Source organism: Lissotriton vulgaris, chromosome 12, assembly GCF_964263255.1.
Source record: "Lissotriton vulgaris chromosome 12, aLisVul1.2, whole genome shotgun sequence".
Taxonomy (NCBI): Eukaryota; Metazoa; Chordata; class Amphibia; order Caudata; family Salamandridae; genus Lissotriton; species Lissotriton vulgaris.
Window position 1 is genome coordinate 74547971 of NC_141700.1, and position 14131 is coordinate 74562101.

At 43.4% G+C, this 14131-nt stretch overlaps 1 protein-coding gene across 12 annotated transcripts in view; it reads left to right on the top strand.

Annotated features, from left to right (window-relative positions):
• SF3A2 (splicing factor 3a subunit 2) overlaps positions 1 to 9916 on the top strand; it is an 80785-nt gene extending 70869 nt beyond the window's left edge. For all 12 annotated transcript variants that reach the window (XM_086947196.1, XM_086947193.1, XM_086947194.1 and 9 more), the window contains 4 exons: positions 477 to 526; positions 1981 to 2121; positions 2748 to 2816; positions 9271 to 9916. In XM_086947196.1, the coding sequence (XP_086803322.1) occupies positions 477 to 526; positions 1981 to 2121; positions 2748 to 2816; positions 9271 to 9783 (773 nt within the window). In that variant the 3' untranslated portion in view covers positions 9784 to 9916. The remainder of the gene's footprint in view (positions 1 to 476; positions 527 to 1980; positions 2122 to 2747; positions 2817 to 9270) is intronic.
• The last annotated feature ends 4215 nt before the right edge of the window (positions 9917 to 14131 follow it).

Sequence of the window (14131 nt, forward strand, 5' to 3'; positions counted from 1 at the left end):
TGTTGCCACTAGTGTTTTTAAAAACCCTGTCCTCGTGGTGACTGCACGAGAAAGACCAGTTAAAGAGATGCCGTCTCTACAGCGAGTCCCTCGGAGCTCTGGTGTGTGCCTCTATTGGATTCCTGTAAATGATTGATGTCATGTGTTGAGAAGTTTGCGGTTAGCCAACAGTGGCTAATTCCACCAAGGTGAAGCCTCCTCCTAAGACATTACGACATGTGAAGCCAATCGAGTTGTTACTCGCGTCCTTTTGTCGCAGTTCTTTGACAACAACCCCTTGGTATCACTTAAGTTCTTTCTCTGTAGTAACTGGTTGGTTGGTTTTAAAAATGTTCCTCACTTTTGCTGTCCATCTTAGGAACTCGTTCTTAAGGGTGCTTTAAGACCTGTTTTAAGGGTCAGTAAGTGTTTAATTTAGGGTGAGTAAATTCAGCTGTTGAAAAGCCTCAAAATAAACTTTGAATTCTCTCTTCCAGTCACAAAACAGAAAGATCCAGAACATGGACAGCAAAGCCTTCTCTTCCAGGTAACTAATTTGTTTATCAAGCGTAAAACATTTTACCAACCTTTGATGAAAGCTTTAGGATGGATTACTTTCTGACCTGTTTAAATTGGTTTCAAAATAGTCTAAGAAAACCAGTAAGCACCTTAATGGAAGCTAGTTTGACCACTGCAGAGCAGTGACAGTAAACTGATCTGGAGGTTGAACGGCTATTTAAAGGCATCATCCAGATTTGAACTCACAAAAGACTTCTTGTCCCATCTGTTGATCTTTGTAGGTCTTTTTGTGTCATCGGAATTGTGTGCAGAATGCTTTCTTTCGCCTACAAATAATATCCTAATTAAAATTATTCCTTGTTTTGCTATTTGGAAAAAAACTTTATAAATCTGTATCTTTTTTACGTTCTGACTATGTACGGAAACACGAAGATCTGAGTTTTTTCTCCTCGTCTCCGAGAGTTGAAGGCTTCCTAAACATAGGGATCAATGTAGCAGACGGCCCATAGATGATTGCAGCTCAAGTACACCAGTTTTGATTCCTTTGAGTCCCTCATTAGTTTGTGACTTCCAGACAGGGTATTTGTAATCCAAGCAGTAATAGGTGTAAGGGAGTGATAGGTGAATCCAACAGTTCAGTTTACAAACTTGAACCGGGGCACTATTGCTGGACTATTGCACCGTCCAAGAAAGCCAGCGGAAGTCCTAGTGTTGTGTGGGAACACACTTCTGGCAAAGATGGACCTATGACGGAACTATGCTTGTGTCATGTTAAAGCAAAGCTAGTGGACCCTGGGGATGCCGTAAGAGATATCCCAAAGGTGAGCTTGTGCTCGTCAAGCGCCTTTGCGTCTTTTATGGCAGCTTTCCTGCACAGAGGCTGTTATCACGCTCTGTCTCTAGGTGAGAGTTCTCTGGATGTTGCCTGGGTCCGCTTCCTCTAATGCCCATTGGCTGGCAGGAGGATGTTGTCTTTAAGCTGTTTTTAATCATGAAAAAGTTTACGCAAAAATTAAGACTAAAATGGCAAACCACCTTACACTAATTTTTACGTTTTACCTGACCTTCTCAGCACGGTTGCGAGAAAGAGTACCAAAACGCTTGAGGAGAACATTTCCCCTGGTAATGGAGTTGATCACAAAACGCAGGCAATACACCAGTATGAAGGAGGCCGTACAAGTCATGTGAGAAGATCCAGTGTAATTTCAAGGCTGTTGAGGGCAGTACAGTCACAGAAGCGTACCATTTCAAAAACCACCCCACACGTACACAGTGTAATTTCAAGGCTGTTGAGGGCAGTACAGTCACAGAAACGTACCATTTCAAAAACCACCCCACACGTACACACAGAATTGAATTTTATCCATAGAGCTTTGTTCTTCATGTTGCTTTAATTTTGATCAGCCAAGATTGACGCACTTGTTCAACCCCAAGCATGTATGCAAGTCGAATTTGATCTATGTACTTTTAATATTTCTTCAGATTGACTATCCAGAAATATCAGATGCCATCATACCCCGACATCGGTTTATGTCTGCGTACGAGCAAAGAATTGAGCCTCCAGACAGGCGCTGGCAGTACCTCCTGATGGCAGCAGAACCGTATGAAACAATCGCATTCAAGGTACAGTCCAAGAACTGAGCAGGCTCCTGTTTAAAGAATGCATATCATGGGCAGACTAGGCAGACGGTGTGTCAGAGCTGATGTTTTGAGTTGAGGAAAATGGGATGCAATGCCGATGACCCTTCAGTTAGTCATGGTTGTTTATTGCATCCTCCACATGATTTGCTGTCCCTTGTACTGTTCAGTCGACTAGAGTCTTATAAGCTATGTCTCCTAGGGGGTAGAACTGCTTTGTGTCTTAAGGGGTCTGCTACTTACAGTTGTCAGAGGGCACTTGCCTCTAAGTGGACTTACCCACGTGCATGCTCCATTGAAGTATGTGCTTGAAGGGAGCTGTGTGCACTCTAAAATGGTGTGTCTACTCACTGTGTGCCTTGCCTGCTTTTACTGCTGTACAGCCTTCTGAGTGACATGATGTCAGTAATGGTAAGGATTAGCTTAATTTTAGCAGCATAAAGTGGTGCAAATTATCTTACGCGCCTGTATTTGGAATCTTTTCAGAAAAGTGCACAACTTAGTGGTTTCTATATCAGTATGAAAAAGCATGTGAAATAAAAGCAAGCTGTTATCTGATTTAACAGTCCTGATGTGGTACAATGGTTTCTAAATCACACTCTGTTTTGCAGGTGCCAAGTCGAGAAATTGACAAAGCAGAAATGAAGTTCTGGACTCACTGGAACCGTGAAACCAAACAGGTCTGTTTGTTTATTTATTTAAGAGTTTGATATAGCGCTGGCAAGACCAGAGGGTATCCGAGCGCTTTACATTAGTACAGATTTACATCAACATAACTACTATATTCTGAAGAGCTGAAACAAATCAAATCCGTGGTTAAGCACAAGGGAGGAAAAAATAGCAAGGATAGGGTACTGTGAAAATTAGCGGTAAAGGTCTTGTCATTGGACAATTTGTCTCACTGGTTGAGAGACCGGCCGAAGAGGAGATCTTTTGGCTGCCTCTTGAAGCTCGAAAAGGAGAGGTTCGTACTGGTATGGAGTTCCAGATTTTTGGGGCATTGCTCAAGAAGGAGCATGTCAGTGTTTTGTTTGTGGGCTTTACACAGAATGAGGACTATGGAGTTTAAGATTCTTAGGGTTCTCATCTTACGTGCTTTTTTTAGTTTAGAGGTGAGGTAAGCTGGTTTCCTAGTGTGAAGGGCTTTGAAAGTTTTGTTTTGAAAACCTACAAGTGGTGCATAAACACACACTTTGTACGTATAGTCCTTGCTTACGAGAAGCAAGGCTTGCAGTAAAGGAGACTACCATCCATCCTTTGTACTAGCTTGAAGTGACATTGGTGTACTACAGAGCTTGTGTGTTTTACCCTGCGCTCCGTGAATAAAACGGATCGTTTTTGGGAAATTTTAGCGAAATTTTAAAATTGTATATTTCCATTCTGTAATGCACTCAGCATACTTATAATTCACTTGCACGCATTTTCGCTCATTTTTCACGGCGCTTGCTGCCGTTAAGAGCTTCAAACCGGGGTCAGGCTTTTCTGCACTCGGCGGCCATCTTGAGTGGGGGCTAGAGTGGTGGGAGCGCTCTAGTGGACCAGATATAAGGAGCCCTGAAGCTGCGCTCGCGAGATCCATCCTTTGTACTAGCTTGAAGTGACATTGGTGTACTACAGAGCTTGTGTGTTTTACCCTGCGCTCCGTGAATAAAACGGATCGTTTTTGGGAAATTTTAGCGAATTTTTAAAATTGTATATTTCCATTCTGTAATGCACTCAGCATACTTATAATTCACTTGCACGCATTTTCGCTCATTTTTCGCGGCGCTTGCTGCCGTTAAGAGCTTCAAACCGGGGTCAGGCTTTTCTGCACTCAGCGGCCATCTTGAGTGGGGGCTAGAGTGGTGGGAGCACTCTAGTGGACCAGATATAAGGAAACGGTGGTGTACCGCGCTAGCGGTCGCGTTTGCGGGGGCACCGTCCCTGCGCCGGAGTCACGCCGGAGTCAGCCCGTCTGCGCCCATCCGCGCCTCGGACGTGCACCGGACGTGTCCAGAGATATGGCGCCGTCTCCATCAGGTACCAAGGAATACTTAGAATGTCCTTCTATAAGTAATGCATTAACAGACACAACTGGCTCTTCAGGCATAAAATATGCAACAGATTTTCTATTATCCCTACGACCCGCAAGTCATCCTTTATGCAGGACAATAGAGCCTGATCTAGAGAAAGCTATATGCCAATGTTGCCAATTCTCTACTGACCACGCAGTAATAAAATCTTTGCAGGTCAGAAAACCTACAAATAATGCAGAAACGAGTTCAAAATCGTTTTTTTTCTTCAGTATTAACTGCCGTTCATTACCTATGCATAAAACGGAAATTTTTAACTTACTCTTGGATGAGGCTCCTGATGCCGTGTTCTTAACGGAAACGTGGCTTCAAGACAGCTCTGGCCCTGACTTAACTATGGCACTTCCTGAAACATATGCTATTGTCAGACTAGATCGTGAAAAGCAACCAGGAGGAAGAATAGCAATTATCTTCAGAAATCGTTATAACTGCGAATTCAACAAACTCCCATGTGAGGTTTGCGAAGGCACAATTTTTACACTCTCACTTGCACCTAATTTTACCTTTTCTGGAGCACTTATTTATAGGCCGCCAGGAGCCGCCTCTAAATGGCTACCTAACCTTGTTGAACTCATTGGACCTCTAGTTATGAAAATGGCTAGCTTTACCATTCTAGGGGATACGAATTTACATTTGGAGAAAGAAGATTGCTCAATAGCTAATGATTTTAAAACGGACTTAGCATCCCTTAATTTGACCTTAAAGAATTCCGGCCCTACACATAGAGCCGGTCATTTGTTGGATCCCATCTTTTCCAACCTAAATGACATATCCACACACACTGCCCTTCCAGTGCCTTGGCCAGACCATTTTCTGATTAAATTTTCCCTTCTTGTAAAATTTTCTAACAAGGATAAAACATCAGGACCTACACAACTTATCAGGAAATGGAAAAAGCTTGACATAGAAAACCTCAATTCCTTTCTTGAAGGCCATCTTCCCTGTACAAAATCAACAGTACAAGAGTTTTCAACATCGGTCCAAACTTGGCTTATAAAAGCTATTGATTCCGTTCTGCCTAAAACTAAATTAAAACAAAATTCCCACCGCCCCCCTGCTCCTTGGTTCACTGAGACCTTGAAACACGAAAAAAGCACCTGCAGAACGGCAATGGAGGAAAACCTACTGTCCAGATGCCAAACTAGCCTACAAAAATAAACTTTCAAATTATCAGAGGCTATTTGCTAAAGCCAAAGCTGAACATGCCTGGACAAAAATTACTGAAGCCCTATGTCAGTCCAAAACACTTTTTAAAACTATGAGAGAACTAGCTGGTTCCCTCACCTTACAATCTCCCCCAGACCTTAATAAATCACAATGCGACTCCCTTGCTGCCTTCTTTGTAGAAAAAGTGGATAAGATATATCAGGGTATAGAACAAACCACAATTGACATGGCCAAGACTCATGTGATTTTGCCTTCCACTGATACCAGTTTTGAAACCAATACTTTAGCCCCCATCATCCCTGCTGAAACAGCTCTGTCCTCCTGCACACCCCCCTATGACGTAACACCTCCAGCCATTCTAAACAACTGGCCGAAACTTGACCTAGACCTAGTTCGCAAATTATTAAATTCTATCAAATCAGGCTCACCTAATGATCCACTACCTTGTTCGGTCCTGAAAAAACTCAATAACGGGGCGCTGGAAACAATCACTAATCTTCTTAATAAATCCTTACAGGAAGAAACCGTACCGAAGGAGTGGAAACATGCGATGATTCATCCATTGCTGAAAAAAGCAGGAGCAGATCCCAATTTGCCATCCAACTTTAGACCTATTTCCCTGTTACCAAACTTTGCGAAAATACTAGAAAAACACGTTCACACGGTCCTTACTGATTTTATTACTACTCATGATTTATTACCCCTTCACCAATCAGGATTCCGCACAGGCATCTCCACAGAGACGACCTTGTTAGGCGTCACTGAGAACATCCGACTAATGCTGGACCGTGGAGAAACGGTAGCTTTGCTGTTACTCGACCTCAGTGCAGCATTTGATACTGTGTCACATACTGTACTTGAACAAACACTCCATTCCATTGGTATCAGGGGCGCAGCTTGTAATTGGATTAAATCCCTACTGGAACTGCGCACTTTCCAAGTTTTCTCCCAATCCGCCTGCTCAGACACTATGACCCTTAAACATGGAGTACCTCAGGGCTCCATACTGAGCCCACTGCTTTTTAATATTTACATGAGCCCGCTGGCCAAAATGATAGAAGAGACTGGATTACTTATGTTCTCCTATGCTGACGATTCTCAGCTTATCTTCTCTCTATCATCCACCGAATCTAATAACACCTCGTCATTAAAACTCGGTCTAACCAATATCGCGGAGTGGAAACAATTTTTTCTCAAACTCAATGGCGAAAAGACCGAGCTACTTGTTCTGGGTAAGAACAAAGAGCTCTGGGGACCCCAACACTGGCCAGACGTGATGGGTACCCCCCCCCCGGTCGCAGTCAAATCAGCCCGCAACCTCGGGATCACAATAGATGAATCGCTTAATCTCAATCAACAAGCTGCGAAGACGTCAGCTACATGCTTTGCGATTTTAAAGTGGTTGAAAAAAATCTGTTGGATGCTGCCCAAAAATACCCAGAAAACTGTCACCAACGCTCTAATAACCTCCAGACTGGATTATGCCAACGTGCTATACTTGGGGGCCAATAAGGCCACTACCCGACGATTACAGACAGTGCAAAATGCCGCCGCGAGATTACTGTGGAAAATTCCCATCTCCACACCCACCACCAAGTACATCCGCGAATTGCACTGGCTGAAAATCGGGGGAAATTTAAATCTTTATGCTTTATGTATAGGATCTCAACCAACAATGCACCCAAGTATCTACAAAATCTAATACATCCCTACCGCCCATCTCGAACCCTTCGTTCAGCCACAGCCAACCACTTTGTGATTCCTAAAATCAAGCTGGCGCGAATGGGTGGAAAATCCTTCTCATATCTCGGACCCTCACTTTGGAACACTCTTCCGGTGACACTTAGGCAGGAAACCAACTATATGAAATTCAGGAAGGCCTTAAAAACCTGGCTGTTTAACATCTAGAACCTGAACCAATCAAAGCACTGGATCACTAGCGCCGGGAAACCCTTTGTTGGGTAGCTGTTTGCGCTATATAAATGAAATAAATAATAATAATACCAGCCTTGCTTCTCATAAGCAAGGACAAGTACAAAGTGCTTGTTTAGGCACAGCTTGCAGGTTTTCAAATCCATAAATAAAAGGCATTGTCATTTACAATGCCAATAGCTCAAACTCTCGCAAATGCGTGACCTATTGCATTGCAAATGTTTTTTTTTTTTTTTGTCGTGCTCGCACGCATTCTAGAAGCTTGTTAAGGTATTGGAGGCGGCGGGGACGTACTGATAATGGCAGCGCCTCAAATACCCAATTTGGCCCTAAGCTCTGGACTGTGCCTAGCATGGTGAGCAGGCCGACATGTATAATGCCATTTGTCATTGCATCCAGATATATGCTACATGTAACATCGTACCTACCACTTAAAGCTCGGGTTGATATTGTTGCTGCTTCTCATGTGTAACAAGGGAAACAAGCTCTTGGCATTGCTCTGGGGAGGGGGGAGGAGAAATGCGAGACACGGCCTGGCGTCTGTGAAAAGGGTGAAGCAGGGGGCCTGGCGGCCGTGAAAAGTGTGAAGCAGGGGGCGGGGGAGCGGATCCCTTTGAAGTGAAGCTCTCGGAGGCAGGCGGCTCGGGGAGCAAATGGTAAGCACGTGCACGAGCACATGGACTCTACATAATCCGCCTGGTGGTTTCAGAGCTTGGTTTGACCTCAATACTCTCGTCCTATTATCGCTTGCGGATTAAAAGGATGAGACCTAAAAATGAGATGCATTCACACAAAGCAAGCATTTGAAATAAAACCAAAAGCAAGTAGTAAATATGGTTTGTGTAAAATGAGTAAAGCAAATATTGTTTAATATCCTCATGCACTTTGTCATCTATTTAGCTGCACTTTTATCAATGTGGATTTCTGTCCTAACCTATAGTTGGGGATAACTTTATTAAATATCTGCGAAACTATTGTTGCAGCAAAACAAATGTCTCTACTGGGCGTGATATGGTGGAATGACTTATCTAACATGTTTTGAATTTTGACACTGGGCAGAAAGGGAATTGGATATGGTCAGAGTTAGGAACATACCATCTCAGTTTATATGTCTTTTCAGAATCAAGTTGACGCAGCATTTAGGGAGTTGGCATAGCACGTTTTTCACCAGACAGTGGCTACATACGGCCAGTTTGCTGGTTCCCCCCCAAAAAATTCGATTTTTAAAGTTTTGAATGACGTTTCTGGCACACGTTCTCTCCCTGTCAAACGCAGCCATATCTAGTTTGTCCTGATGCCGTCTACTTTGATAGATTCATTTACTATTCAGGATTCCTTCTCTTTCTTTTCAATATCTGAACTATGCGATTGGTTTTGATTTAGTGGGCTTTTCTCTTGGGTGTTCAGCCACAAAGTGTGCTTGCTGTTCATAGTATCTGTGACTGCGCTGCCAGCACAGCAGTTATAGGTTGGTATGCATGTTAGACTAACTTGCAGTGTGCCAGGTTGCCATTGGACACCTCTCATATGGACCAGATCGAAGGATTGGCAAAATTGTGCTTGTCCTTGTTTAGGTTGGGTGGGTGTGTGGGACTCTCACCTTCCCAGGCCAGCAAACTTGAAAGGGAGCTCCTAGAGCCTCAGACTGTTAACTTTTTTTCCTTGTTCTAAATATTTCATTATTTTCTTAGAGGCAGTACGAAAACGAGAGCATGCCATACATACATGAGGCCTACCTTAAGTTTGTTTTTCGGAGCAGAACAAACAAAAACAGGCTTTCCGGTTTCCCGAAAAGCCGACTGCAGTATGAATTCCTTAAAGTGTACCTCGGAAATGCTATTTTACATTTTTGCAAAAGGAGTTGAATGTTCAGTTATTATGCTATATTGGCCTGCTTGTGCACATTGTATTATCGCTAGTCACAATTGTTGCTATAATCTATCTCTTCTATCCCCTCTCCTAGTTTTTTCTTCAGTTCCACTTCAAGATGGACAAGCCCATTGTGATCCAGCCCATTCCAACAGTAACTCTTAATGTGAAGAGGCCTGCGCCACCAGCTATCATGAATGGAATGCCAACTCGCCCACCTGCACTCGAAACACTGCCGCCACCTCCTCCTGGAGGTTTGTCCTTACCACCTATGCCTCCTATGCCCGCCCCTCCAGCGCCACCTCCAGTACTTCCTCCACCAACTGTTTTGCCTCCTCCCCCAAGTTTGCCTCCTCCGCCGGCCTTACCATCATTGCCGCCGCCGCCTCCTGTGGCACCTCCTCCCCCTGCTACAGCACCGCCACCACCTGCTGCAGCACCTTCTGCAGCACCTCCATCTTCTGGGGCTCCCCCTCCTCCATCAGGGGTACCCCCTTCAACAACTACTGCTCTTCCTCCTGCCAACGTACTGCATCCACCTGGCGTAATGCCACCCCTCCCCAGCGAAAGCTCAGGAAATGCTCCTCCAAAACCCCCTGGCAGTTAAAAAGCTACTTTGTCAAAACCTGCCCAAATTTGGACTTTTCGGTTTATTGTTTTAGCTGTATTTTCTTGGGAAATCCTCTTCCTTTTGTATAATGTTGAATTATGCCAGCTCATTAAAAAAAATCAAAATAAAATGACAATCTCTATTTTCCTATCGGTAGCTGTGAATGGGTGCAATAGTTGGGATTTAAATCTCTGGTTTACACATTCCATGTGATTGGAAAATATGATTTTTTTTATTTCACATTTTGAATGATAAAGCCTATCGGACGTCAAGGCAAATAAAGTATATTTTTATGAGATGTAAGTTCCACAAAATGCTACTCGGTGTGACCATTTATGTACACCCAGCACAGATGGTTGAATTACAAATGATGAAGCTGGTTCATACATCACATCGATGTCTTTAAGAGAATTTTAAGAAAGATTAATCAATATATGATTCCTGCATCAAAATCCACTGAAAATCCTTAAAGTAAACTGTTTTACTTTATTTCGGACATACCATGGTTTAACAGCAAAAAATGAATCTCCGTGGTTCCCAATCTGTGTGCTGTGGCTCCCTGGTGCACTGTCAAAACTAGCCAGACAAACTACACACAATGCGTTTTAATGCATTTAATGTTGGAAGGGTTTGTTGGCTTTAGTTAAACTAATTAGACTTAAATGCATGACGTTGATTTGAAAGTGACATGCCTAAAGCTGGAAATGTACTGCTTGATTAATGGCATATCGAGGGAGATGTCCTCCATATTTCACTGGATCCCTACGTTCCAACACTCCCAAAGTAAGCAGAAGGCGCCCGATTTATTTCGTTCGATTCGTTGATAGTTTCGTTTTTTTCCAAATGCATTGTACACCAATGCAAATTATCAGGAAAGTAAAGCTGTCCTGTCTCTCAAACACACTAAGTGTAATTGAGTAATGACATGTGTACTTAAATTATAGGTACCGCCAATATGCATTTCTTCCAGTACAAACACATTTCCAGACAGGCCTGCTCTCTCCATGAGCACAGGAAAGTAAACCCATCTATACGGCATAATGCCAACATTTGGAAGCAAGAAAGAGGGATGTTTAAAAAAAACTGAGGAATTTATTTGGCTTGCATTAAATTGGAGGCAATTTTAGGGTGGAGGCAGCTAAAATATAGCTGTATTTGGTTTAGAAAATTGTGAGTCACCCTGCTGAGACCGGCTTGTTTGCATGTATGACATGGGTAGAAATGGAAGAGCATGTAAATAGTCTTCAAGCACAGAAATAATTTGGCAATAGGGCCTACATCGGGGTGCTATCTAACACTAAGTGGGGTAAAAAAGTATGAGAGGATTCTCTAAAAAAGGCATGGGCAAAGAAGTATAACAGAATATTTTATTAGAGGCACCGCCATAGTATTATGAAACATCCTGCGTATGATTAGAATACCTTCCTCCGCTTCTTCCCAGTTATTTTCATGGAGAAAAATGCAAGTACTCCAGAGGCCGGGCTTACATCCCCTAACACTACCGAAAAAGTAACATAGTGGGGAGCCGCAGTCAATAAGTCAAGGGATCCACAGGTCGAAACCTTTTAGGAACCACTGCCTTAGTACTTTTCCAGGGATTGACAGCATTAACCCAGTGTAGGTCCCAGAATGGCAGCTACTTAATTCAAAAAATTATAGTAATCTTAGACCAGAAGTAGGTTATCGAATGTTTAAAGCTTCGTCATGAGAAACACTGTAACGTAAACTGTTTTTTGTGGTGCCTGTTATTGATTCTGGGTATACACTAATTTATTGGATGAAATGATGTTCACTATACAGTTCTCACATTTAAACAAAACACAATGTACTTGTCCTGTTGTAAAAAAATAATTTGATTCTTCTGATAAAAGAAACCTGTTTGTTTTGGGTTATTTGGTTATATGTAGAGGAACTCTTTTAAACCAAAGACCAAGAGGTCCATTATTTCTTTATGCAAACTAGAGTTCAGCAGAGTTTAAAAAGGGGGATCCCAAAAGGGATTCCCACAGGGTGGTTTGCACATCTATATCGAAAGTACGACTGAACGAAATGACCCCAAACCTGGCATGCAAGTAGAACTTTGCACAAGAAAGGGCCTTTGAGATTCGATTGGACATGAACAGGTTAATTTTTAGAGATATGTGGGGAAATTTTTTTTTTATACTCCAATCCCATTGGACAAGAGAGCTATTCCTCCAACAATTTTAGAATCACAAACTTGCAATTATCTGATTGGCTGGCTGGAACTTCCAAGAAAAATGTTGCAGCTGCCATTACGGGACGTGGCAACTCGAGGTGCGATATACCTGGTTTGTGGCACAATTTAAGTAGGAAGGTCTCTGGTGTTGTGCATGATGACCAGAGACGTGATCATATTATGCTGCATGTAGCTCTTTTTGAGCACTGAGTAGACCAAAGAGGAGTGAGACAAGAGTTTCTTACATATTAATAATGATTGTGTGTGATTAAAAGAATATGGCTTTCTAGTGTGGAGAGCGTTTTGATGCTGTGTTTGATGACCAGAAGGTTGCTCCTATCGTGTTGTGGCAATTTTGTATCTTTGCTTAAGCATGGAGTGCATCCAATAGGAGGGAGGCACAACTTCAATTATGCTGATACATAACGCCTTTGCGTCGGTGGACAAGATCTGGAGTCATTGGTAGGGCAATAGAATTTCAGAAAGTGTCTTCAGATCCATCCTCAGACCAAGTTGTGTCCTATGCGCTCCTCGAAGGATAAGCAGCGGTCTCAAGTAGTAAACCGTGCCATGTTCTGGGGTGGCCATAGATTCATTTGTGCAGGTGGACAGCATCAGAACTCCTTTTCAGGAGCCTGTTTTTCATCTTCAGACTTTGACCCACAGGAAGAAAGTGAAAAGCAGAAAAAAGATGAGCAATTGGAAGAAGGAAAACAATAGATCTGTTACGTCGATTTGTATATCGCACTAATCGCCCATGTGGGTATCCGGGTGCTTGAGCAGGTGTGTGGGCATTTGGTCCGCTCAGAATTTAATCGAAAAGCCAGGTCTTCAGCTTCCTGCGGACCTCCAGAACTAAGGAGGAGGCTCTGATGTGTTGAGGGAGGTCGGTCCATGTTTTGCGTGTGATGTAGTAAAAAGAGCAATCACCTGCTCTGCCTTTGCGGATGCTGGGAGTGAATGCGAGCGATGCGGAGCATTGGTGTCTGGTGGGTTAGTGGAAGTGTATGTGGCTGTTCAAGTATTCTGGTCCCGTGTTGTGTAGTGCTTTGTGTGCGTGAGAAGTTTGAATTGGCTGCGCTTGTGAATGGGAGGTCGGTGAAGCTTCCTGAAGTGTGGGGTGATGCGGGTGTGGCATGGGAGGCTGAGTCAGTGTCTTGCGGTGGCATTGTCCATGATCTGGCCTCTGTGTAGGAGTTATTTGGAGATTCCGGCCTAGGGGGTGTTGCTGTAGTCCAGCCTGCTGGTGATGAGTGCTCGTGTGACTGTTCGTCCGGTGTTCTGTGGCAACCAGATCATTTGCAACATGCGTAGGCTGTGAAAAAGGAACAGTGGAAGTCAGCAGGGACTTAAATAGTGCGTCCTAAAGAGAGAGCGGGTGGGCAGTGGGAGCGGGGTGACCCTAACCTGCTCAACATGGCACCAAAACCATATGCTGTTGGCTGGGCACAGCCACCTCCTCTGCACACCCTGCTCCTCATACCACCCTACTTCACAGAACACTCAAAGTGCCCGGCAAGCCATACCACACTTGCAAGCACAACCCAATAGCACAACCCAATATTAAGGTTTAACAATACCACCCACTCATCCGGTCAAGTGTAACGGTGGTGGGTAAACCAAGGGAGGTTGTGTGGTTTAGGATGACAGTTGCCATCTGAGGTAAGAGGCTGTTATGTTTAGGGTAAGGGGTAAGTTTATGATTTTTATGTGCTTGTGTTTACAATAGTGCATATGCTGGGCCTCGGGCTTAGGGTTAGCATAAGACTAAAAGGTAAAAACACGTGGCTTGAAGTGCGCCTTGTTTACGGTCACCTAGCCACAGAAATAGTGCAATTCTGGGAATGCTGCAGTTTCTGCACAATTGTGTATTCACAGCACATCTCACAATGCATAATTTGCTGCATCATTTACAGATTTCGAGACAAAAGGGGTTTAACTCAAATAAATGAACATTTACTTTCAAAAAGTGCCGCAAATGGCGTTAGTAGTGGCAGGCTCTGTGCAAAGGTTAATTGGTCATCCTGAAGTCTTTTGTGCAAGTGTTAAGCAGGTCCTTGTAAGGCAAAGCCTTTGCACAGAAATTTTTAATGTTTGTGAAAAAAGACAAAATAGTGAAAAATACTGCCACAGAACGTGCTGCACTAT